Genomic DNA, 25,741 nt, shown 5'->3' on the forward strand with positions numbered 1-25,741 from the left:
GGTTCACCCCCCCCAGGGGTGACGGCAGATGAGGGAGCACTGAACAGCTGCACAGCGACAGCTCAAGGCAGGAAGTTCACAGTGCACTCAGGGCCTGTGCTGAACAGCACTGTATCATTACAAAATTAAGAAGCCATCAGGCCGGTGGCCCCTCAGTCCTCCTGTGCAGCAGGGGGTTTGCAATCAGGGAGGCCATGGCCTCTGGGGAGCTGGGTGTGTTAATTATGAAGTTCATCTCTGGGAAAAAAGAAAAAAAAAAGTATGAGCGAGGATCCAGGGGCTTGGACGGGCACTTGCCCCTGAGCAAATGCCCCAGAACTTTAAAGCCTCCTCTCCAAAAGGCCAACTTTCTTCCCTGAGGCTTTCCTTCGCTGGTGCACAGATAAGACTGATGGATGATGCCCTGCTGGCAGGGATGCTGGGGGAGAGGGTCAGGCAGGGAGGGGTGCCCTTGAGCAACGTACACTGATACTTCACAACACTCTGGGAGGCTAGAGTGCAAAATCGCTCACCGATTTTCACTCACCAACTCGGGGCGGTTGTTGAGAGCAGAATGAGTGTGGGCTGCATGGAGAGAGCCACGGCTGCATGGGATCAGGGCAAAGGGTAAGTGAGGGAATGGCAGGTAAACCGTCAAAGTAAACTCACACCCTGAGGAGTCAAAGCTTGTGAGACAGTACAATTCACGTATCAGTGATCACTCCAGAAAGCCATCTGGCAAGATTAAAATCACCAGGTCACACATGTTAAGCAAGGCAGGAACCTACTGTCCTCTTCTCTTGCTTCTTCTGGCCCCAGCCTGATGGTTTCCTAAGCATAATGCAAACTGTTTCCCCAGGCAGCCATCGCAGGGCAACTAGTTACCAAGAAGTTAGTTACCAAGAAAGACACGTTCAACAGAGCCCAGGAGAGTGTCAATCCGAAGTCCACATTGACAATTTATCCAACTATTTCTGCAACGATCTAAAAACGTACTGAACTTAATTCTGATGATGCAAACAGAAATACCCTCTTCACCCAAAGTCTTCCAGATGCAGTTTCTGGTCTTAGTCACAGTGAATCCCTGGTAACAGGTCAAACCCAGGGGGCAGGGTCTTTCCCAGTCCAGAGGATGGGTGGTACTTACAGCAGATCCTTATGGGTCTTTATCTCATCTCCAGGCTCAGGAATCTGACACACACATACATATGGAAACACGAGTGTCAGTGAATCCGCTGTTAGTTAAGCTGGGGTGACTGAGTTGTATGGTCAACTCAGTATTCAACTACTTATTGAAAAACTCTAATGGGGACAGAACTAAGCGAGGCACTGTACATTTCCTGTGTTTTTGTCTTTACATATTTTATTTCTTCCACACCACTCCGTGGGTTATACAACCAGGCAACCTATGAGATCATAAAATCAGAGGAAGGCAACACTTGGTGTCAGCATATATGTTTTTGCTTTCATGTCTTATTCTGTGGGATGATAAGAGACTGCTATTAATATAATGTGAAGACACTAGTTCATTTAAAATACTGCACAAACAGCTTCTCAGTTTCAAGTTTATTTTTGTCACAGGTTTGGGATAAATCAAACCTTCGCTATGCTAGAAGACCTACCATTATGTTTTACAGTAAAATTTGATTGTTTCATAAATATTTAAGAACATTAGATGTGCTAAATCCAAACTGGAAAATATGGACTGTATAACTTTGTGTAAGTGTAGCTTTCTCATGGCTCCCAAGGGCGTTTTAGGCTTAAAACAAATACTAAACTCATAAATTCTGTGAAGCAGCGTACTGTGAAAGGGTGATAAACAGATTCTTAGTGGCTTCATTCAAACAAATAGTCAGAGTATCAAAAGGTTTTTAAATAAGTTCATCCTTGTCTAATAGTAACATTTTTCTAGGTGAAATTATTAAATTTTATTAAATTTAAATAAAAATGTTAAACAGTTAAATTAAGAAAAATTTTGGAAATTAACAAAGGACATGGTAGAGAATCTACACTGTGCAAAGTATTTCATAATGGAATAGACACAGATATCTCAAATAATCTGTATCAGAAAATTGATCAAGATTCACAATGTAAATTCACAGCATATTTTAGAGGTACCTCCCTTAACTTCAACTGTACACAGTAAATGATTCTGTTAATAAATAAATTATCGTTTTTCCAACTTCAGTTTACATTCTGTTGTTCCTTTTCAGCTGTATCTCAAACAATACTTAAATTTCATAATTTAGTCAGTTGCTTAAATACTATTCCACAGAATTGAGTTTGGGCAATCAAAAAAGGGAAATTCCTGCTTAATGTTATAATATGAATAATATATAATTATTCACAATGTTTAAAAATTATTATATAATATAATATTATAATATTATATAATATATGAATAATGTATAATCATTCACAATATTTATATGTTAATGTATAATTATTCATAATATTTACATATCAATATAATATATAATTATCATAATTATAATTATATATATTCTAATTGTAATTATAATAATTATATAATAATATAAAGTTAAATATTGATCCCATATTTTCTAATTGGCCTCATGAATTGTTAGTGTACTGGATGCATTATTTTTATACCTGGTTAGAATATACATGTTAATTAATGCATGTAGCCCACACCATTTTATGTTCCCAGTGTGCATACTGATTTGCTAAATCTGTCGAAATCATTAATGATATCAATTTTATATTTTTTTAAACGGTGATACTCATCATATTTGGAAAGTATACTAGGTGACACCATATTTGTACAAATAGTTCTGAATTACCATTATAAGCAGCATGTGATAAACAGCCAGAAGGTTTTCAATATTTTCGTTGCAGCGCAACAAACAGATACAAATGTTTGAAATAATACATAAAATAAAGGGAATAAACAATTGCAATACAAATAAAAACAGATTTCCTAAATCCCTGTGAGAATTTTGAAACTTCCTCTTTGGGGTACAAAGGCCATAATATTATTAATCAGGACAAATATTAAGATAAGTAGGAAAACTGAGATAACTACTTTTTAAAATATATTTTACTAAAACACTGATTTGAAAAGAGTAGTTAATAAGTTTACCTTTCCCCCAAAACAGATAAAATGACACATCTAAAAAATCAACTTTTGGTGGGTACAGAAAGGAAAGATGACACCTTAATGGGGGGAAAATTAAAATATCACATAAAAGCGTGGACTTTTAATGCAATGGAGACACTAATAATCTGCAGTGAATAAATTATAGCGATAACCATAGTGACATTTATGAAAAAAAAAATCAAGCTATGGAAAGGTTTTTGGTTCTTGGTTTTCCTAAATCTCTTGTTTAAAAGGAGAAAAAGAAGTGACCAAACAACTGATCCAGATACATAAGGGCATCTCTAAGTGGTACTTACTGGCATGACAATGTTATAGTGGATGCAGAACCCGGGTTCCGAAGGAAAATATTCATCAGACACAAACCGTATCCTGATCTGATTGCCTTTAGAAATCTGCTTTCCCGGAACAGTGCCAGACCCACACCAGCGCCCTAATACGGCTCCGTCGCTGGGTTCCTCGACCTCTACAAAATCATACCTGCAAGAGACCAAGACAGAAGAGACATCAAACCATGGTCTGTTATTTTAGGAATTCAAAGTCCATGTCCATGGAGACAATGAGTCCCCGCGGACCACAGCTGTGAGTTCATCCCAAATTTAACAGCATAAATAGAATAAAATCTTCCAAAGAAGAGACACAACTGAAAATGCATTCCCAATTAAAGAAATACAAGTCTTCTATTCTAAGCCCTCCAGTTTTACTGGTAACGAACTTCAAATTCATTTAAAGAGCCATGTCAAAACTTGAATATTTTGTACAGAGCGACCATATCTGACGTTCATGAATTATTCAATTTAATCTCCATTTGGATATGACAGTTTTGCTCCAACTTAATTTCCATGATCGCTGCCCATCACTTTCCGGCAGTCACTCCTTCACCCCAGTCGGGCTCCTTGGCCCCCTTTCCTCATCTGTGTTCCAAGCTTTTCTAGAGCCACTTTTTTATAGACACGTCCTCCAAATCTCACTCTGTACTGCGCTGCCTCTGTGAGACCTTTCTGGCTGTTCTCAGCTCACCGCCATCTTTCTCTTCCTGATAAACACGTACTTTTAACTACGTCTATGCAAGTGGTCCATCTTGTTAGCTAGGCTGTTAAACCCTTGAAGAAAGGAATCAATTCTTACATCTTCTGGTTTACACTGTGCTACACACAGTATCTTAAACCTATGGAATGAATGCTTAATACTTTTCTGACCAATGTTAACTTGGGTTTGAAAGTTTCAATCAGTGGCACTCATGGAGAGCAGGGCTGCCCCTTACGAGAATTGTGAGAAACGTGTAGGGCATTTTACACTGTCTCAATGGGGGGGGGGGGGGGGGAAGTGGGCAAGGTCCGTGGACACCCAACAAGGGACAGTCCCAAAAATGGGTGCTTGCTCCGTGCCCTCCACGCCTTTCAAACAGTTCGCTGGACACTCACGTAGGCAACATTTCTGCTATCGTCCATCGGAGTCTAGAGCGTTATACTGCCACACAGAAGCACAAATAAGTCGAAGGAAGTTTCTGTACTTTGGAACAACAGCTACTACTCTGGAAAATCAAATCACTAATTGCTTATACTCTTTGCATCACAGTGAAAACCAGAAAACATACGCATTTAGTCTGAGTCTGCTGCTTAGAAGATACAAACATCTGACTACTTCATTTTCCGTTTCTTGTAATGGTGCATGTGTATTTTAATATAAATTACTGTTAGTATTTCAGCTTTACAGAGCATGTAGGCCACTACATTTATTTTTTAAACAACTGCACATATAAATAGATGATCGCTGTTATGAATTGCGTTTCACAATAGTAAAGAGAACATTGCCAAACTTTTCTTAAGGGAGGTCTGACATGGATGAAAACAACTGGTTGGCTTTTTAAAAAGTCTAAATTCAGTAGATACCAGACAACTAAAATTAATACACTTTGTACAGTACAGAATTTACAGAAGAAAAAAACTGATGAAAAAGGACGAAGTGCATAATGAACCAATTGTACTTATGCAACTTTGTCCTCAAGTAGTAGCCAGAGCTCTCCTACGGTGTGTAACCTAACCTGTTCCAGCTTCGTTTTTCTTGTCCTTAAAATGAGGAGAATGCTACCTGACTCACGGGGATGTTTTCAGAGAGGGAAGGAGGGGCAGCACACGCGCGGCGCCTAGACGTCGCTGGCACAGAGCTCCCACTCAACAGTTTGCCCTTCCTCTCTACCCAGCACCCCTTCGCTCCCACCCGGCACCTACTTTAATGTGACCCTGCGACTGTGAAAGCAACAAGTAAGAAAACTCAGACACCGGAGGAGAGCACAGCTTTCGCTCGATAGCACGACGAGCCTGGGTGGTAAATGAAATATGCACAAGGCAGCCGGTACAACCTTCCCAGGAGTCTCGCTGTGAAGGCGGACCAGGAAGTGGGGCGGGGCGGGGAGGGAGATTCGGGTAAAACAGACTGAGTGGTTATTTCAGACGTGACGCGGTATAAAAGTTGATCACTAGCATTTTAAATCAAAGAGTAACTTTTATACCGAGACCGTTTACAGGTGGAACAAAGTCGCTTTTCACAGAGTATGTCTGTCCTGTGTTTGGGAGGTGACGCTCTCTGATATGGGTTACCATCAGGGCTAGTTTGCAGACAGCTGATTTCAGGCCTGGTCAGTCATTCCACGAGTACCTGTGAAGCACTGTGTTGGCCCAAAGTGCCAGCCCACCAAGTGCTGGGCTAGATTCTCGGGATACAGGGATGAAACCATAGCTTCTATGGGCTCAGGGTCCATTAAACAGCGCTGAGCGCTCTAATGAGGTTGCTTAGGAAAAACGGGCAGTGCGGAACCCTTTCAAGGTGAGGGAAACCCTGTACAGTGAGATGAGGGTCAGCCTTCCAAGCAGCATCTGGGCTGTCAGTGAGTCCTGACTGACCAGGGGGGACAGGGAGAATGGAAACGCATTCTAGCGAGAAGCACAATCCCGAGGACGTAACAGAGGAAACCAGGGGCCCGGGGTGGTCCCTTGTGAACAGAGGATGGAGCTGAAGCTGGAAGAACAGGTGTAGGTATGCAGGCCTTGAAATTTCAGAGTCGGATGTTAGAAAAGTAGTTTGGAGACCAATGTTCCAAAGACGTTAAGCACAGTGTGAAGAGGTTCTACCCTTCTTTAAAATATTTGTCCACATTTAATGAATCAATTAAGTTTTTAGGTGCTACTCGTACTTTTTAAATTACTTTTTATTGAACTATAGTTAATTTATAACGTTGTATTAGTTTCAAGTGCACAGCAACATGATTCGGTTATACATATACATATATATATTTTTTCAGATTCTTTTCCGTTATAGGTCATTACCAGATACTGAGCGTGGTTCCCTGGGCTGTGCAGTAGGTCCTTACTGTCTATGTATTTTTTATATAGTAGTGTGTGTATGTATGTTAATTCCAAACTCTTAATTTACCTCCCACCATCCCCCCTTCCCCCCCTTTCCCCTTTGGTAACCGTAAGTTTGTTATGTCTGTGAGTCTGTTTCTGTTTTGTAAATATGTTCATTTATATTATTTTTTCAGATTCCACATATAAGTGATATCATGTGATATTTGTCTTTCCCTGTCTGTAAGTCAACATTTTCAAAAGTCAAATTTCACAGAAAAATCTGGATTTCAGGCCCTTTTAAAACAAATTTGAACATCTGGTCATACTAAATATTATTAGCCCTGGTGTGACTCCTTGTGTTACTCAGATCTGCAGAACCGGCGTCAGCTCCAGGAGAGGAGGGCCCTTTGTCCTCTGGCCTCACCCGAGCAGCTGGGTGCCAGGGACAGAGAGCGTTTACGGCACGAGGTCAGTATGGCCTTCACTCCTTCACGGAGACTGAGGCTGGGCCAGGTGGAAAGGGCTCTAATGAGACATCCTCCTTCCAGTTTTTAAAAAGCCTTGTCGGTTTCCTACGCTGCTTTATTATTTTTTTTCTTAATAACCAGATCTTCATTTATTTCCATCGCTTGCCCACGTGGGCATCTGAGTTTGCTTCCCTTGCAGACTATGGCGCACCTACAGGAGGTTTCAATGAGGCAGCAGCATAGACACAGGATCACAACACGTCTGAGGATGCGGAAACGACAGCATCTCAAGTGTGGGCAGAAAGAAAGCCCTTGTAACAAAAACATCCTGAAAAGGAGCCCTCAGGGAAGCAGGATGGCACAGGACGAAAGCAAGAGGGAGGGAGAGCGTCCACCCAAGCAGAAGTGGGCCCGCTGTCACTGCCAGAGAAAGACCAAAGGAGATGAAAGCCAAGAAGCATCCCGTGGGCCTGGCAATTATGAAGTCACTTTCAATAAACTGGTTGGATGAACACATAGTGTCAAAAACTTTCTTCAGATCATTTTAAAATCATTTTATTTTCTAATTTTTAAAAATTGAAGTAAATTTGATTTACAATGTTGTGTTAGTTTCAGGTATACAGCAAAGTGACCCAGTTACACGTATATATGTTCTTTGTCAGATTCTTTTCCCTTATAGGTTATTACAAGATATTGAGTAGAGTTCCCTGTGCTGTACAGCAGGTCCTTGTTGGTTATCTCTTATATACAGTAGTGTGTATATGTTAATCCCAAACTCCTAATTTATTCCCTCCTCCAGACCATTTTCAAAACAACTATTATAATCTTTCTAATAGAAACAACCCAAGAGAAAAGAATACCATTTGCAAGGAACCTAAAACTAACAACTCACATAACTATTTTATTATACATATTTCCTTTTGATTTCTGTTAAAAAAGGAAACACCAGGGACTTCCCTGGCTGTCCAGTGGTTAAGACTCTGTGCTTCCACTACAGGGGCGCAGGTTCAATCCCTGGTCTGGGATCTAAGATCCTACATGCCGCCGGCGTGGCCAAAAAAAAAGAAACACCATATGTGTTAATCTGATGTGTAAGCTCCTTATAAGTATTTAAAAGGTGTTTTTAGGGGCTTCTCTGGTGGCGCAGTGGTGAGGAATCCGCCTGCCAATGCAGGGGACATGGGTTCGAGCCCTGGTCCGGGGAGATCCCACATGCCACGGAGCAACTAAGCCCGTGAGCCATGGCCGCTGAGCCTGCACTGTAGAGCCCACGAGCCACAACTACTAAGCCCGCGTGCCACAACTACTGAAACCTGTGTGCTTAGAGCCTGTGCTCCGCAACAAGAGAAGCCACCGCAATGAGAAGCCCGCGCACTGCAACAAAGACCCAACGCAGCCAAAAATATTTTTTTTTTAATTTAAAGAATAAAAAGAAAGATCTTACTGGCCTTAATTCAGCAACTCACGACAGCACACAATTTAGAAAAAAAAATAATAAAAACAAAAGGAGTTTTTAAGCACACTCGGAAATATCTAGATTATCAGTGTTAACGTATTACTGCACAAATAAGTCTTAAACTTTGCCATATCTAACTTGTATCCTGAGACAAAAATCACTGTCCTGCAGAGAAGAGTGACAAGTAGATTATTACTTGTTTCATGAAGATTTGCTACTGAATTTGACACCATTAAAAAAAAAAAACACCCCATAACCCTAATCTTTATAACAATTTTTGGATTTGCAGTTAGATAGCTGGTAATTAATTCTCACAAGCTCATACAAGTCTGGTGCATACAAAAATTTATCATCGTATCTTAAAGACCTACGTAGTTTTTCATTCCATGAAGTTAAATGAAACGAACATCTAAAAAGTGCTCTGTTCTTTGCCTTTCAGAAGTAACTTAAGTTATACTACTAATTGCTTCATAGCAAATTTGGCATTTTAGGATTTGTTTTTCAAAAGCAGTGTCATTATGATAATATAATGCTATGTTTCATCCAATTATTCCACATTAATTTTGTGAATCAAAACAGTAAATCCTCTTGCTAAAAATAGCATTCTTATATTTAAATCATATTCAAATCGTCTAAAACAGACCCAGTGACAATCTACTTGACACATATTACCATGCCTCACGGCTGCTTCCTAACCTTCAAAATAGAAACAAAACAAAACAAAACCCACTGCCACTCGATTCCATATTTTCCTCTAACTTGTTTCTAGAGTGTGGTTGGAAAAAGACTAAAGTATTCAATCCAATTATCTTCCCCAATACTTTGAAATTTTTCTTTTTTCTCATAGAATGCCATGTAGAGAATATGGGAGTCATTGCATAAGTTGGTTGGCTGACACACTACAACACAGCTCAAAACATCAAGAAGAAAAGGAAGAGAGAAAACAATGAAAAAAGATTATCTGCAGGCCTCAGCCAAATGAATGGGAGAAAATAAAACAAGCAACGTTTGACCCATAAAAGTGAAATTACAAAACAGAATCAGATTCAGAAATCTACACATGCCCAGGTGACTTTTCTGGAGACATGGTAATCCTATAGCACACTCTCAGGTATTAATTTCCCACGTGCACAGTTGCTCACATCAGTATTTAAGGGATTTACTAAACCTATTTTAGGGGCCAATCAAACATCACTTTCTCACGGAAACATGATACAGTACACACAGCGCTAAGTGGTTTATAACCAGCACTCCCTTTCTCTACCATACCCCTGGGGACCCACGGAGGATTTATGTTCTTTGATGTTTAACAAACAAGTCTGGTATTGTAGACAAAATTTTCCTTCTCACATGGGAATTTAAAAACTGAAGATAGGAGAGCTGCTGAGGACTAAACCAAAGAAATAAATTCACTTGTAAACACAATTGTCCGACACCTAGCTTCCTTCCACGAAAATAAACCAACCCTGCAAAACAGGCTGTTTCTAGTTCACGCTAACTAAAACCCTGTCAATTAAATCTACCCTGTGAATGATCGAACCCGAGGGTGGTGTGAAACTCTACCAACAAATAGACATGCATCTTCAGAAGGCCTCGTTCTGCATGTGTCGGCGGGAGCCTGGGCTTGTTGGGGAAGGTAATAAACTTAACAAGATGACAGCTGTGCAGCAGTGCTCCGTGGCTTACACTTTGGTTTAACAGAAGACAACCCAGACACAGAGTAAACGTTTTAAATCCCTATTTAGGCACCGGAATGGTCATCCATACTTTACCTTATAATGAAAATAAATTTTAATAATTATGCGTGTTGGTGGGAATGCAAATTGATACAGCCACTATGGTGAACAGTATGGAGGGTCCTTAAAAAACTAAAAATAGAGCTACCTTATGACCCAGCAATCCCATTCCTGGGCTTACATCCAGAGAAAACTGTAATTCGAAAGGATGCATGCATCCCAGTGTTCATTGCAGCACTATTTACAACAGCCAGGACACAGAAGCAACCTAAGTGTCCACTGACAGATGAATGGGTAAAGACGATGTGATACATACATCCAGTGGAATATTATTCAGCCATAAAAAGCAATAAAATAATGCCATCTGCATAGACGTGAATGGACCTAGAGACTGTCACACAGTGAAGTAAGTCAGAAAGAAAAAAACAAATATCATATGATATCTTTTATATGTGGAATATAGAAAAATGGTACAGATTAACTTATTGGCAAAGCAGAAATAGAGACGCAGACGTAGAGAACAAACGCATGGATACCAAGGGGGGAAGCGGGGTGGCGGTGGAATGAATTGGGAGATTGGGATTGACATATATACACTATTGATACTATAAATAAAATAGGAGAAACTACTGTATAGCAAAGGGAACTCTACTCAGTGCTCTGTGGTGACCTAAAAGGGAAGAAAATCCAAAAAAGGGGATGTATGTACACGTATAGCTGATTCACTTTGCTGTACAGCAGAGGCTAACACAACACTGTGAAGCAACTATACTCCAATAACTATTTTTTAAAAATTACACATGTAACACATGTTACACATAGTCATTGCTCTTTATACATTCCTTTGATCCTCACAAAAATCATAAAAGGTTAATACTGTTATTTTGCCCATTTTACAGATTATAAAATATGGAAAAGCTAAGTACCCAGCCAGGGTCACATAGCAACTAAGTGTAGAGTGAAGGCTTCGGTTTTGGGAGCTGAACTCCAAAGCCCACGCTCTCAAGAGCGAAGCCGTACTGCCTATTATATTTAAAATGTTCCTACTTAATTATATTTCCTCTATTCTGAGGCTTAACAGTATAGAATTTATGTGTCTTTGTCCAGATTGGCCAAATGAACTCGTTCAGTGGCTGGAGAACCATTAACAGTCATTCAAATAAATTAATCAGTCAACTTGATAATTTGGGCATATACATTTACAGGTATTTACTTTAATTGACTCAGGACTGTCTACTTTTAGGCACTCAAAATTCGTTATGGAGAACTTTAAACCTACATAGGAAATGCGTAAGTCAAAGCAAAGAGCACGCTGCAGAGGGAGGACAACATACGATGGAGTAATTCTCAGGAAAATATGAGAGTTCTACGTGTCAAAAATGGGGGTGTTGACTGTACATGGTAGGAAGTGAAGAGTTTTAAATTATCTTATTACTAAATAAAAATACTGCAAATATACAAGCCATGAACTCAATCTACAAAGCTAGAAAAATTTAAAAAAAAAAAACCAAGAGAGTATAAAGTGAAAAAAAATGAAGACTAAAACTCTAAAAGATATATTCAAATACCAAATTAGGATTCAGAATTAAAACCAAGAGCTGGTTCTCAGAAAGGAGTTGGGGGAGAGAGAGAGAGGTCAAGAATTTCCATGCATAGGAGTAAGGAAGGGGTAATCACAGATAAAAATGGATTTCACATCTGTAAGTATGTTTTAGGCAACACTATTGCCAATTAAATCTGAAAAGCTAAATGACATGGATGCCTTACTAGGAAAACGTAAATTACAAAGGTTGACTAAAAAAGTGGAAAAAGTGAACAGACTAATAACTCCAGAAGAAATTGGAAAGACTGTCAAACATCTGTCAATAAAAAAAGATGCAATGGCACAGGATTTATAGAAGAGTTCCGTTTGATATTAAAGGAATGTATAATTTCAATGTTATGTAAGCAATTGTAAAAAAAAAAATGGAACGTGACCAGGTATTCACTCAATTAATAATAATAAAACCTAGCCTAAATCTTACGAATATAGTTAACAATATTGTATCATATACTTGAAAGTTGCTAAGAGAACGGATCTTAAATGTAGAAGTAGAATGACGTGGTATGAAGGGGCTCTTAGCTAATGCCACAGTGGTAATCATACTGCAATATATAAGTATTTCAAATCAACAGGTTGTACATCTTAAACTTACACAATGTTACATGTCAATTATATGTCAATAAAGCTGGAAAAAGTAAAAATTTCTAATAATTGAAAAAAAAGTACGTGTCCAAGTTTTTTGAAATGGCAAAATATCAAACATGTAAAATGAAGACCAGCTTCACTCATAAATGGAGGGAAGGGCTTCCCTGGTGGAGCAGTGGTTGGGAGTCCGCCTGCCGATGCAGGGGACACGGGTTCGTGCCCCGGTCCGGGAGGATCCCGCATGCCGCGGAGCGGCTGGGGCCCGTGAGCCATGGCCGCTGAGCCTGTGCGTCCGGAGCCTGTGCTCGGCAGCGGGAGAGGCCACAGCAGTGAGAGAGGGCCGCGTACCGCAAAAAAACCCACAAAAAAACAAAAAACCTATTTATAAATGGAGGGAAATGCAAACATTCTAAATAAAATGTAATCAAATATCGTTCATTAGTGGGTTAAAAGCATACTTCTTGACAGAATACGGATTTGCATCACGAACTTGAGGAGTAATGTAATGATGACCTTTTAGAATATTCAAAGGAGAAAAACTATATGTTCATATTAATAAATGCTGAAAAAACATAATAAAGTCAATTATACTTAGATAAAAACGGAGTCAACTGTGAAGAGCAGGAAACTTTCAAATCATGGTAAAATTACACAACAGAAATTAACTGCAAGTATTACATGAAATACAATCCAAGTCATTCTCATTAAGGTTAGAACAAAGACAGGATTGGCCATTCTCACTACAATTTTCAGCATTTTGGGGGGAAGCTCGAGCTAATTTAATAAGAGAGGAAAGCAAATAAATGTAATAGAAGCAGGAGAAAAACGATCCTTAGCTGATAACAGATCCCTTAAGAACAGACAGTAGTCGGATAAGCACAGACTGGAAATGCTCCGCCATCACCCAGGTGGGTGGCTTGAGCATGGGGGCAGGTAGGGGTCAAGAATGGGCTCCAGGCTGTGCACAGTCTGAAGATCTGATAGGAGGTGGGCTGGGTGTGAGAGAAAAACAGGTATCAAAGACGATTTCCAAGTTTCTGGCTTTTAAAAACCACCTGGAACTAAAATAGAGTTCAGTAAAGTGACTAACTGTGAGATCAACATACACGCATCAATAGTTTCTCCTTATGACAGTAAAAAAAAAGTTAGAAACCGAACAGGGAAACATGTCTTTCAGTGAGCTGTAAAAAGGTATAGTAATAAAAGTAACAAATAAAATATAAACACTCTATGAGGAAAGGCAACCAATATTATTGAATGACAAAAAGGCACGCGTTTACGATAACGTTTACCAAAATCCCGTCTTCTGGAATATCTGTGCAAAATAATAACCACAATAATAAAGCAAACGCTATGCAGTACATACTGTGTGCAGCTCCTTTATAAATATTGAGTGATTCAATCTGCAAACACAATCCTATCTGTAGCTCCTATTATTATATCCATATTAGAGATGGGAAACTGAGGTATAAAGAGGTAACAAAGCAAGTCATACAGCGAAGAGTAACGGGGAGGCAGGTCCTTGCTCTGGGCTTCAGAGCCCATGTTCTTAGCCATCACATGATACTGTCTCTAGCAAAACAGGACACAAGGGAGCCTCCCTAGATCGTCTTCTTTCCAATGAGGATAATATTCATTAACTCTCAAGGCTGTGGTGAATGGTCAATGAGAGAATGTATGTATATGAAGCAATTAGAACGATGCCTAAGGAGTAAACTGCTCAATAAGGGGTAATTTTCTTTTTTTTTTACTAGCTGCTATCGTCAAAACCCCACATGCAATACTCTGGCTCTGAGAAACAGCGGCCCCCCCAGCTCCTCACCCGACCACAAGCTGCGGGAATCATTACTTCTGGCTCGAGGCGGACCTCAGAACCAGCCCCCATGGCCCTACTTTCCGAAGCCTACCTGCCTAGAACAACACAAGCACACATGCCTTGCTGTTAATTATTATTACCGGTTGCGCCTTTCACTGTAGTAGAAGACACATTCATGAATGCAGTGGGCAAATACCGAATTCTTAAATTTTGTGTCTGTATTTTACGTCCTACAAAACAGGCACAGGAACAGGGTCAACTTGATGGCTGTTGTGGGGATGAAATGAGTTAATGTAAAAACAGCACCCACCTACCCGCTCAGCATCCTTTCCAAGACTCGCCAGCCCTTGAAACATATCACCCCTACCCTGAGGCAACTACTACGTGGGTGAAGGATGCACTGTTACAGAAACATCACCATGTACCATTGTGCAATTCCTGAAACTATGCCGAGATTCAGGCAGCTCCGGTTACCAGGTCAACTCAGAGCCCCCTCGCGAGACAAGGCTCCTCTCTGCTCCGAGGGCCACTCTTAACCATCATTACTATCAGGTAATTCTTCTCACAATAAAACCTCACCATCACTGAGGGCTGCCTAGTGTGATGCTTTGTGGTGTGTGGCTGGTTATTAACCATATATTGACTGAGTCACTGTTAAGCCAGTAATAATTAAGTAACAATTATATAAATGATAGACAGTATACCTTTGCTACATGTGCCAACTACCAAACCACTGTAGTACGGACAGAAACGGGAGGGACTAAATTGAAGCAATGAAATTAACATTCTCCTTAGACCTAAGCAAAGTTTTTCTCTCATGGATTACCATCTTGTTTGTTTTTCCTTCTACTTTCAATACACAGGGTAAGGATAAAGGAGAATTTGCCTGTAGAAGTAGGTGGATATAGGAAAAAAGGACTTCCCGTAATGCATTCCAACTCTTGAGTTTAGGATACTAGGAATATTGAAATGGGAACGCACGTGTCAAGGCTTACTTAAAGGGCCTCAAAATTTAAAAGAAAGAAGGCCTACGGATATACTCTTGTCCACCCATTTCAACACCATTCCAGGCACAGGAAAGCCACAATGAACCATCACCCAAAGGCACCCTACGGACTGCTCCTTCTGTATGCTGTTTACCTACCAACCAAATAGATTCTTTGAATAGCTGAATTCCATTGCCTAAACATATTAACAAAAGGCCATAACATCATTAATCAAGACATTTGCAAAGGATTGCTGTTGGTTAGGTTGGTTCATTTTTTACCTATGCTGTATTGTCCCTACACTTGCACAGACAGACCAAGGTGCACTGGATATGGGTTTATCTAAAGCTGAGAGAATTATTTAAGTAGTGTGATAATAAAATTTGGACCGCATTCATGCAATGCTTATCAAAGCATTATCATGACGTCAGGCCTGGTTTTAAAAGAAAATATTTAAATGGCTGAGCAGGAGCAGAAGGGATTTTAAAAGGCTCATCTGTTTAGATACACAGATTTACCTTTTGGTGATAAAGTCTGTGCAAATGGCAAAATAAGTTTGTTTTAAAATACACCAAAGTGAAATCAAAATATTCTTCCTCTTGGGATACTAGAGAATTTCAGGCATAGTCCTGAATATGAGTGGTTTTTTTTAAGCTCAGGGTACTTATTTTGAGCATTTATATTCATTAAAATTTATTTCATGATGGAATGATTTCTGAGAAAAAATACTCTCAGAGTTTAAAACAAATTTCAGGCCATCCAGCATAATTCATTATTCAAAGCTGTAAAATCCCTAAGAACAGACCCACAGCCTCGTACTTTAACAAACACAAACAGATGTGCAGAGCGCTTCAGTCTTCAGTCATGAACTCCTTATTTTAAGGAAAGAGCTGTTCAGTTTTAACTGGCTCTAGACATCATGTCCCTCTTGGCAAAATAAGCAGCAAACTAGACGGTCCAGAAGGTAGTTTTTAAAATCTTAGCTTTTTTTTTTTTTTCTTTCTGGTTTAAGATCCAAATCACATTTCCGTCGATGTGTATAGTCGTGTCAAAAATAAAGCAGCTTAAACACAGAGCATATGACTAGAAAACACCCACTACGACATTTTTCTAGAATATTTTATTATTTCCCAAGGTCTGTGTGGCACTGCTATCACCGCATATCATCATTTTCTACAGACAATAGCCATGGAAACAACTTGTAAATATCAGTGTATCATGAAGCCAGAGAGAAACACACAGTCCTGGAGGGGCTGAGGCGCTGAGCAAACGTGCCAACAAGGAGCCCCGTGCTGTGCACGGCCCACTCCCTGACCAGGCAGCCCGGGGTTAGGGGCTCCAAGCCCCCCAGGAGTGAAGGCCCCTCCCCTCCTCCTAACCAAGGCACTTTCACAAAACTCTTCCAAGTGCCAACCGGTCCACTTGGACACCCAGGGCTCCAAGACTGCAGAGTATGTAGCAGCACAAAGTCCTTTTTCTTACATGCCGTGCAGCGCAAATCACACCTTAAAAGGTCATCCTTATGGGGAAAGAATCTAAAAGAAGAGTGGATATAGGTATATTTATAACTGATTCACTTTGCTGTACAGGAGAAACACAACATTGTAAATCAACTATACGCCAATAAAAATTAAAAAAAAAAAGAAAGGTCATCCTTTGGAACACACAAGCAGATTTTGGAATTCACGTGACATAGTCTCCATCTGACTCTTCTGAAAAGAAATGATCCCTCCTCCCTCCTCAGATACACCAAAGAGTGATTCCAAGAGGTACCCATAGGATGGGATCCGGCATGAAGAAGATGCTCAATTAATGGAAGTTTTTATTATAGAATGAAGATTCTATTAGTTTCCGAGACCGTCTCGTTTCTCATTCACCTGTGTTGTCCAAGTCATAAAAATGGAATTTTACTGCTACTTTGTTTGCTTTTTCTACTTTGTCTTCAGTGATCACTCTACAGGATACAGGTATATATTTGTGTGTGTATATACCCCCGTGCATATGTAAACATACCCACACATACACACACATATATGCATGTGTGACTTTAGGGTATAAATATGTAGAGTATAAGCAGAATAGGTAAAATTCTACTCATATCACTTTGATTTTTGCATCACCCCCTGAGTACATATGTATTTACTTTAAGCATGTTCATTATCAAGCTATTCATATATATATTTCACACATATATGAAATCCAGAAACTGAATTAGGTAAGTTGGAATCATTTTTTATTAAAGTTTACTGAGCAATTTTGAAAAGAATCAATCTTCACTTTGAGATTTTCTAAGATCATCACTTTTATTTCTAATGCCAAAAGGTTTATGGGATATACGGGATTATATTTTCCTCAGAACCTGACTACAGAATGAGGCAGAAGAAAAAAAAGAGAAGAAAAAGAAGAAGGACTGTCATTTCTCAAGAAACTAAACAGAACAAAAATCTTCACATTAAATAAAACATTGCATTTTGCTAGGTGATCTGACCACTCTGGTAAGCCCAGCTAAGGCGATTACTTCGTATTTTGTGGCATGAAAAGGGAAATAAGAAATGCTAGGCTTCGTGTGCACCTGGCTCAACCCACCTTCCTGGGCAGTATCCCTGGGCCGGGTTTGTTTCGGCCCTAGGGTTGTTTTATTTTCCTCTTCTCACTTTAAAATTTTTCCTCTTGCTCTATTTCTTTCCTCATCCTGTTAAAATTACCCCTTCAAGGGGCTTTGATATCCAGGACTCTTACCATAGCCTTTAATAGGTTCCCGGGCTACCAGAAAATTCAGCTTCTTTTAACAGTTTTCTTAGGCTCTTCACCCCTTGACAGAGGTGTAGAATAGCTTTTTTTCTTTCTTTTCTTTTTTGCGGTGCGCGGGCCTCTCTCTGTTGCGGCCTCTCCCGATGCGGAGCACAGGCTCCGGACTCGCAGACTCAGTGGCCATGGCTCACGGGCCCAGCCGCTCCGCGGCACGTGGGATCTTCCCGGACCGGGGCACGAACCCGCATCCCCCGCATCGGCAGGCGGACTCTCAACCACTGCGCCACCAGGGAAGCCCTGCTTTTTTTTCTATTTTTAATTATCTCCTGACTTCTATTCATATATTCAGAAATTTTTATCTACCTACTTATTCTGCTAAGCCTCAGTGTCCTCTCTGAAAATGACAGGAATCAATCGCTCATGTCACTCCTTAATTTTCTTAATCTCATAGGTAAACAAGAAAACAATATAAATAAAGTAGACGAGAACCAGATCACGCGCCGTATAGGCAGAACCGAAGTCTAACAGAAGCCACTTGCAGCAGCTATTGTACTCTGGTTTCAATCACAAAGCTGTTCGTATTTTCATTTAAACTAGAGTTTAAAATATGAAAAAAAATACACATGTAAATGTCTTTCTAATACTGTATTAGCACAGGATATAAGCTTAGAATACAAGCTCTTATGAGGCAGGGGCTGCGTTTCTTTTCTTTTCTTTTCTTTTCTTTTTTCATCTCCATGTCCCCAGCCTCTACTATCTGATATCAAGGCACAAACACTGACCCATTCATTCCATTTGGCTGACAGGCGAACGGAAGTGCTTCAAACCACACAGGAAAGTGAAAGATACGGCAACATGCATCCTCTCCCTGCCCCCGCCCTCTGCAAACTTCAGTTCAGGGATCTGATGAGACACAGACAACTTTCCCGTCTGCTTGTGGGCTTTTGGGCAACTGAGTAATTGTGGGCTACTCAGGGCTTTAGTCATCTTGAACCTCAACCTGGGCGAGACAGCACAGCTCACCAGATGGCGAACATGATCCCAGTTTTCAATACAGCAACTCCAGCGATAATATTCCTGTCATAGGTCAAGAACGCACTATATCACCAATTATGACTCATGCGTCCCAAGCACACACGGCAGGACATTTCACTGGATCTACTTAGAAGGTGCCTAATGGCAACTTTTAAAATACTGAGCATGGAATTCTTCAGAACAATGGATCCCACACTCAACACTTTAGAAGTTGACCGATTAAGTCCTGCACGACTACTAGTATTAGCTGTATCATTTCACACGGCACAGTTACGTGTACCCTTCACATTTCAGCTGAATGTCATCTTCTCAGAGACGTCGCCTGTGAATCCCACAGGCAAAGAGGTTGCAACCTTCCCCAGCAAAGTCCACACTACACACATTACTATTTTCTTACTATTCAAGGCTTTCTAGAGGCCAGGGGCCCATCTAATAATCTTTTTATTCCCGATGTTCAGCATGGCCTTTGGTCCATACATAGCAAGGACTAAATGACTGGTGAGTGGGATGGATGGATGGATGGATGGATGGATGGATGGATGGATGGATGGACGGACAGATGGATGAGTTTACACATGAATATATGTTAACATACATATTTATATACAAACATAAGTAGAGTAGGCAACCAAATAGTCATGATTACACATGTGGTCTTGAAATATTCCTATATAACTAACATCTACACTCTTGAACATTTTTTTCTTCTTTCTCTAATTCTGCCTATTCACGTTAAATACAAGCATAACTTTCTCAAAAATAATTGCAAGTGGCTTTTAAAACATGAGGACTCTAGACTTTATTCAGAGTAATAAATTAACACCTTTTTTTTTGGCCACGCCGTGGCTTGTGGGATCTTAGCTCCCCGACCAGGGATTGAACCCGTGCCTTCAGCAGTGAGAGCGCGAAGTCCTAACCACTGGACTGCCAGGGAAGTCCCAAATTAGACACTATTTTTTAGAAATTTATTATAAAGTTATTCCTCCTTCATTTCCTCACATGCTAATCATCACCACGGCGAGCTCTCTGATTTGCTGTATACACCGTGGCACGCTAGCTGAATACTAGTTACACAACTTGCTGCCTTTGAATTCTATGGTCTAGGTATGCGGCTGTTTCTTTTTCAAATCGTCTCCAAGTAGGAACCCATGCTTATACATCTCAACCTCACCAGTGTTTCTATACTGAATAAAGGCTTGTAAAAGCAGTAATAATTACATATTCTCAAACCTCAAGGCTTGTTTTCATCAATCATTCTCTTTTTAAAATTTTTATTGAAATATAGTCGATTTAAATAAAATGTTGTTAGTTTCAGGTTGACAGCAAAGTGATTCAGTTATACACATATGTATACATATATATATATATATTTTTTTTTTTTTTACATTCTCTTCCATTATAGGTTATTACAAGATACCTGCGTGGAGTTCCCTGTGCTCTACAGTAGGTCCCTGTTGGTATTCTGTATATAATAGTGTGCATATTTCAATCATTGTCTTTGACTAAACGTTTTACCTCTTTCAAGGAAGTAACAAGCAGGACTGTAGCTAAGTTTTTCTAACTCTCCTCACCTGCTTTGTCAAACAGGAGATTAATGAATTATGAAGTGCTTTATGACTAATGCTTCCTTATCACACACAACCCAGCCCATGAATTGTGAGTGCAAATATTTTTGTTCATTTCAAAATATTTTTGCCTATTTCCTCTCTGTACTGAAACCCCATGATTTCAGGCCCTGGTTAACATAATCCAGATGATGCTAGTAGCCGACCCTAATCCGTACTTTCTTGCCCTCCTCTACACGCTGTGAGGCTTACCCACCTTCAGGACTGGCCTCTTCCCTACAACACACACTGGAGCACGTGCCTCAAGCACCATGTACAAAACCACGAGCGGTCATTTATCTGCTTCTTTGTCAAATCAGAACCTCGGACATTCTATTTTTCATTTAAACGGAATACATTTAATTCTGGTTTACAGGTTGACATTTTGAGAGTTTGCTTCACCTAAGCCTGGCCTTCAGAAGCTGGTTCAACGTGCTATTCAAGCCAGATTTTGGATCATCTCAGGTAAAGGCCACCTTCCGGTGGTGAGTTCATGACGGTAAGTACCAACTTCTGACACCTCCTGGCGGCCACCCTGCTTGTGACCTTCTCAGGCTGTTCACTTCCGTTCAGACTTCTCCACTTCGAGAATCTTATTCTATTCTTCACAATCCAGCATTCAATTTCACATTATCTTGTGTCTTTCACGCGCTGGTGTCTCTGGCTAGTTTAGCTGTTCCCTGAGGGCAGAGATTATGCTAATACTCCTAGTCTGTCCCTTACACTAGTGGGCCTTCACTAAGCACATAATTAATCTCTGGTCCTAGGAGGGAAAGCTCACATCACCTTACTGCAGCAGAGTAAACCAAAGCATCAGCGAACTTGAACTTTTCACCGATTATAAACATTTGATGAACATAAATTCCTATTATTAGCAAACAGTCTGGGGATGGAATTATGAGTTGTAATTACCAAAATCTTCGGATAGGAAGTACATTGTCGATGTGATCGTGACTATTACTTAATGATTTAAGCTACCAGGTGTTATTTGTATTTAGTTTTATGATGAACAAGAAAGATACACAATGGTGTTTTTCTTGCCTAGCAAATGATACAACAGTTAGTACAGACAGGGATAATTCTACTCTTAGATAATGCTTCAACTTGGAGCAAAGGTATGAGTACAATCTTTACCATTTTCCAGCTGTCTATTTGGACAGTTTTTACATCCTCTTTCACCTGTATCCTCTTTTGTAAAATAAGGATAATCCCTCCTGTGAAGGGCTGCTGAAAGATTAGAGCTCACGTGAGTAACTAACCTAGTTTGTTTTGCAAACAGTAGGTGCTCCGTAAGTGGTGCTATTTGTCACGTAGCTCCCATCTGCTAGGGTTCTCTGCCCAGGCCCTCGGAGACCTGACAGCATCAGAAAAGAAGTGTAGTCTGCAAATAGCCGGCAGCAAACACAGTATCTTCCTCTCTCCCTCTCTCTCTTCTTTTTTTCTTCCCTTCCCTTTTTCTTTCTTTCCTTTCTTTGCAGGCTGCGTGGAAAACTTTGTTTTTTTAAACGTTCCTTTTTATCTCCTAAGAAATTCCTCACATTCAAGTTCTTGAGAGATATAAATAAGAATCTGAAGTTTGCTAAGCATAAAAGAGCAGGGTCACACTTTGGAGAATGATGTTGAACTATTACCGTCACGCTTGTGGACATCCTTAACCTAGATAAATAGTAGGGAAACTACGATTAGAGAGTTTCGGGGGGCAAAATGCTCTCGGATAACATAAGTGCAGGCCTCATTTGTGCCGAGATTAACCCCGATGCCCCAGCAAAACAGTGCCTACCACAATCCCATGAAATAATTTTAGAAGCGATGAATTAGGACTGGTTCCATTTACACAAATATTTTGATACCATGAACTGGCTCGCTTACTCAGACAGACGGGCAGAGTTGGAGACCCACAGATAGGAATGTCGAGAAGTGGGTGATTGAAGTGAGTGCATGGGGTTTTTGCTGAGAAAGAGTCGGGGGTTAAGTCAGCTGCCATATGGGGAAACGATCTGGGATTCTCGGCAGACAAGGAGCACGGCCTACTTGACTGTTGACAGTGTCTATTCAGACATGTGTCCAAGTGCTGGAAACAGCTATTGAGGAATCACTTTAGCGGAGAAATCTTTGAGCAATGAGGTTTCAACATGTACTGTATGCAATGCATAAGTCCTTGACTACCACCTGACTGTCAGCTGTGTTCACCAGAGTTGTTGGTTCCATTACATTTAGGGATTTGTCATGGGCTTGGGTCATATGGTTAAGAGTTTGAAAATGACAACAGAAACAACTAAGCCCCGGAGAGATTTCTGGGCAGTGAAATTTCTGTCCCATTAAATTAAATGTAAAGGAATCTAAAATATGATATAAATGAACTTATTTAGGAAACAGAAACAGACTCACACAGAGAACAGATTTACAGTTACCAAAGGGGAGAGTGGGAGAGGGACAAATTAGGAGTTTGGGATTAGCGGATGCAAACTATTGTATATAGGACGGATAAACAACAAGGTCCTACTGTACAGCACAGGGAACTATATTCAATACCCTGTGATAAGCCATAATGGAAAAGAATATGAAAAAGAATATATATATTTTATATATAGTTATAAAAGAATATATATGTGTATAAAAATCAAGTATATTTTTTAAAAATCAATATTACTGCAAAGGTTCATATATAAAACTACAGTTTAAGAAGAAATATGAAGTGGGGCTTCCCTGGTGGTGCAGTGGTTCAGAATCTGCCTGCCAATGTAGGCGACATGGGTTTGAACCCTGGTCAAGGAGGATCCCACATGCCAGGGAGCAACTAAGCCCGTGCGCCACTACTACTGAGCCCGCGCTCTAGAGGCCACGAGTCACAACTACTGAAGCCTGCACGCTCTAGGGCCTGTGCTCCGCAACAAGAGAAGCCACCGCAATGAGAAGCCTGCGCACCGCAAGGAAGAGTAGCCCCCGCTCGCCGCAACTAGAGAAAGCCTGCGTGCAGCAACGAAGACCCAATGCAGCCAAAAATAAAATGAATAAATAAATTTATTAAAAAAAAAGAAATATGAAGGGATTTTGTTCCCACAGGAACAGAAAAGTTATAATATTATCCTACACTTTAATATTTTCAAAGAACTTTTATAAAACATTACTTTATAAAGGCAAAACAAATGTGTGTGGACAGTCCAAGGAAACACAGATCTTTCAGTGGTGGAAGAGACTTGAATCTTCGTTTGGGACCCAATCCCCTTACTTTATTTTATTTAAAGAATATAATGATAAAACAGGCTCAGTATTTTAACCAAAACCATGTAGCTAATAGTAAAGGACAGAGCTGAATCTGAAACACGTCAGGCATTCCAAGCCATTGTGCTTCCATGTACATAACAGTACTCTCATCATAATTCTCTCATGTACATAAGTGGCCAATTCATCCTACTAAAAAATCTAAGTCATCAGTATGGTACCTGGAGCAAAGTACAAATGGAATTTCTCCATTTCCCAAACGAGTAGCCCTAATACTGTGTGTACTGAAAAACGCATTCAGAAGTTCACCTAGATGCGTGCGGAAGAATCTACTCTACTCACAGTCTCCTGTGAGATTTTATTTATTTATTTATTTATGGCTGTGTTGGGTCTTCGTTTCTGTGTGAGGGCTTTCTCTAGTTGTGGCAAGCGGGGGCCACTCTTCATCATGGTGCACGGGCCTCTCACTATCACGGCCTCTCTTGTTGCGGAGCACAGGCTCCAGACGTGCAGGCTCAGTAGCTGTGGCTCACGGGCCCAGCTGCTCCGCGGCACGTGGTATCTTCCCAGACTAGGGCTTGAACCCGTGTCCCCTGCACTGGCAGGCAGATTCTCAACCACTGCGCCACCAGGGAAGCCCTCCTGTGGGATTTTAAAAAGAAGGTAGGAACATACAGCTCTGTGCACCAGTAACCTGACGGTTTGTATGGACAGAAATTAAAGAAGGTGTACATTACTGTGGGCAAGAGCATCTTTCTATATCTACATAAGAAGAAGCATCTCCCTAAGATTACTAACACTGCGCGTGCTCTGAGCCAGAGTCCCCAGAGTCTACTCCCTGGGGCAGGACTCCTTCCACACGGCCCTCCTCTAAGTGGGCACCTATGAACACACAGGTCTCCCCGATTGTCCTTAAGCCAGGTGGCAGCTTATACAACATGCATCGTCACCAATATTCAATTGCATCTCATCTGAAGGCAAGTCACAACTACCACAAACCCTACCTCTAGAGGGTGAGGCTCCCTTGATTTCACTGAATGACATGTTAAAGTGCGGTCCACTCCGCAGCATTTTCCTTTAAATATGGGGATCCAGTAGAAGAGCTTCCTCCTTGATTTTGTGACATCCTCTGTATACCAACAGAAAAGCCCTTTCCCCCGTTCTTTTTGTAAGTTTCAGTGAATGATCAAAGTTGGGTCTGCCTGCACAGAATCAGTCCACTGGGCTCACACGAGTCTGCCTCACCTGCACGGTGATAATATTCATACACATATACTATTCGTATCATGCTATCCATATACTTTCATATCATAATATCCATATACTATTCATATCTTTATACTATTCATATACATATACTATTCATATCCTTATATTCATATACATATACTATTCGTATCATTATAATATACATATGCTATTCACATCATTATACTATCCATACACCTACACTATTCGTATCATTATAATATTCATACACTATTCATATCATTATAATACCCGCATACTATTCGCATCATTATAATATTCATACACATATACTAGTCACATCACTATACTATTCACATACACCCAGTATTCGTATCATTATACTATTCATATACATACACTATTCATATCATAATATTCATATACCTATACTATTCGTATCATTATAAAATTCATATACATACAATATTCATATCATTATGATATTCATATCCATATATTGGGTTGGCCACAAAGTTCGTTTAGGTTTTTCAAAAACCCGAAAGAACTTTTTGGCCAACCCAATACTATTCATGTCATCGTAATGCTCATATCCATGTACTATTCGTATCATGTTCATGGTCCAGGAGATAATATTCACATCATTCCTTCCGCTGAAAACAGAGGTGTAAGCAGAACCAACATGGGCAAGGAAGCTGGGCAGGGGGTCCTTAACTTCTACCTTCTACCTTCACATGTGAATTAGGTGCAATGAAGTCTTTTCAGCTTAACTTCAGAGGGTTTTGTGAAATATCTTAATTTAACCTCTGTTAACTGCATAGCAAAAC

The 25,741-nt window shown here is 40.2% G+C and overlaps 1 protein-coding gene across 5 annotated transcripts in view; it reads right to left on the reverse strand.

Moving 5' to 3' along the window:
- The window catches only part of PDGFC (platelet derived growth factor C), a 225,052-nt gene that overhangs the window by 58,319 nt on the left and 140,992 nt on the right, over positions 1–25,741 (reverse strand). For all 5 annotated transcript variants that reach the window (XM_027116805.1, XM_027116804.1, XM_027116803.1 and 2 more), the window contains one exon: positions 3,397–3,577. In XM_027116805.1, the coding sequence (XP_026972606.1) occupies positions 3,397–3,577 (181 nt within the window). The remainder of the gene's footprint in view (positions 1–3,396; positions 3,578–25,741) is intronic.

The sequence above is a fragment of the Aethalodelphis obliquidens genome, unplaced genomic scaffold (genome assembly GCF_003676395.1).
Source record: "Aethalodelphis obliquidens isolate GAN/ISIS:26980383/991018 unplaced genomic scaffold, ASM367639v1 scaffold17, whole genome shotgun sequence".
NCBI lineage: Eukaryota > Metazoa > Chordata > Mammalia > Artiodactyla > Delphinidae > Aethalodelphis > Aethalodelphis obliquidens.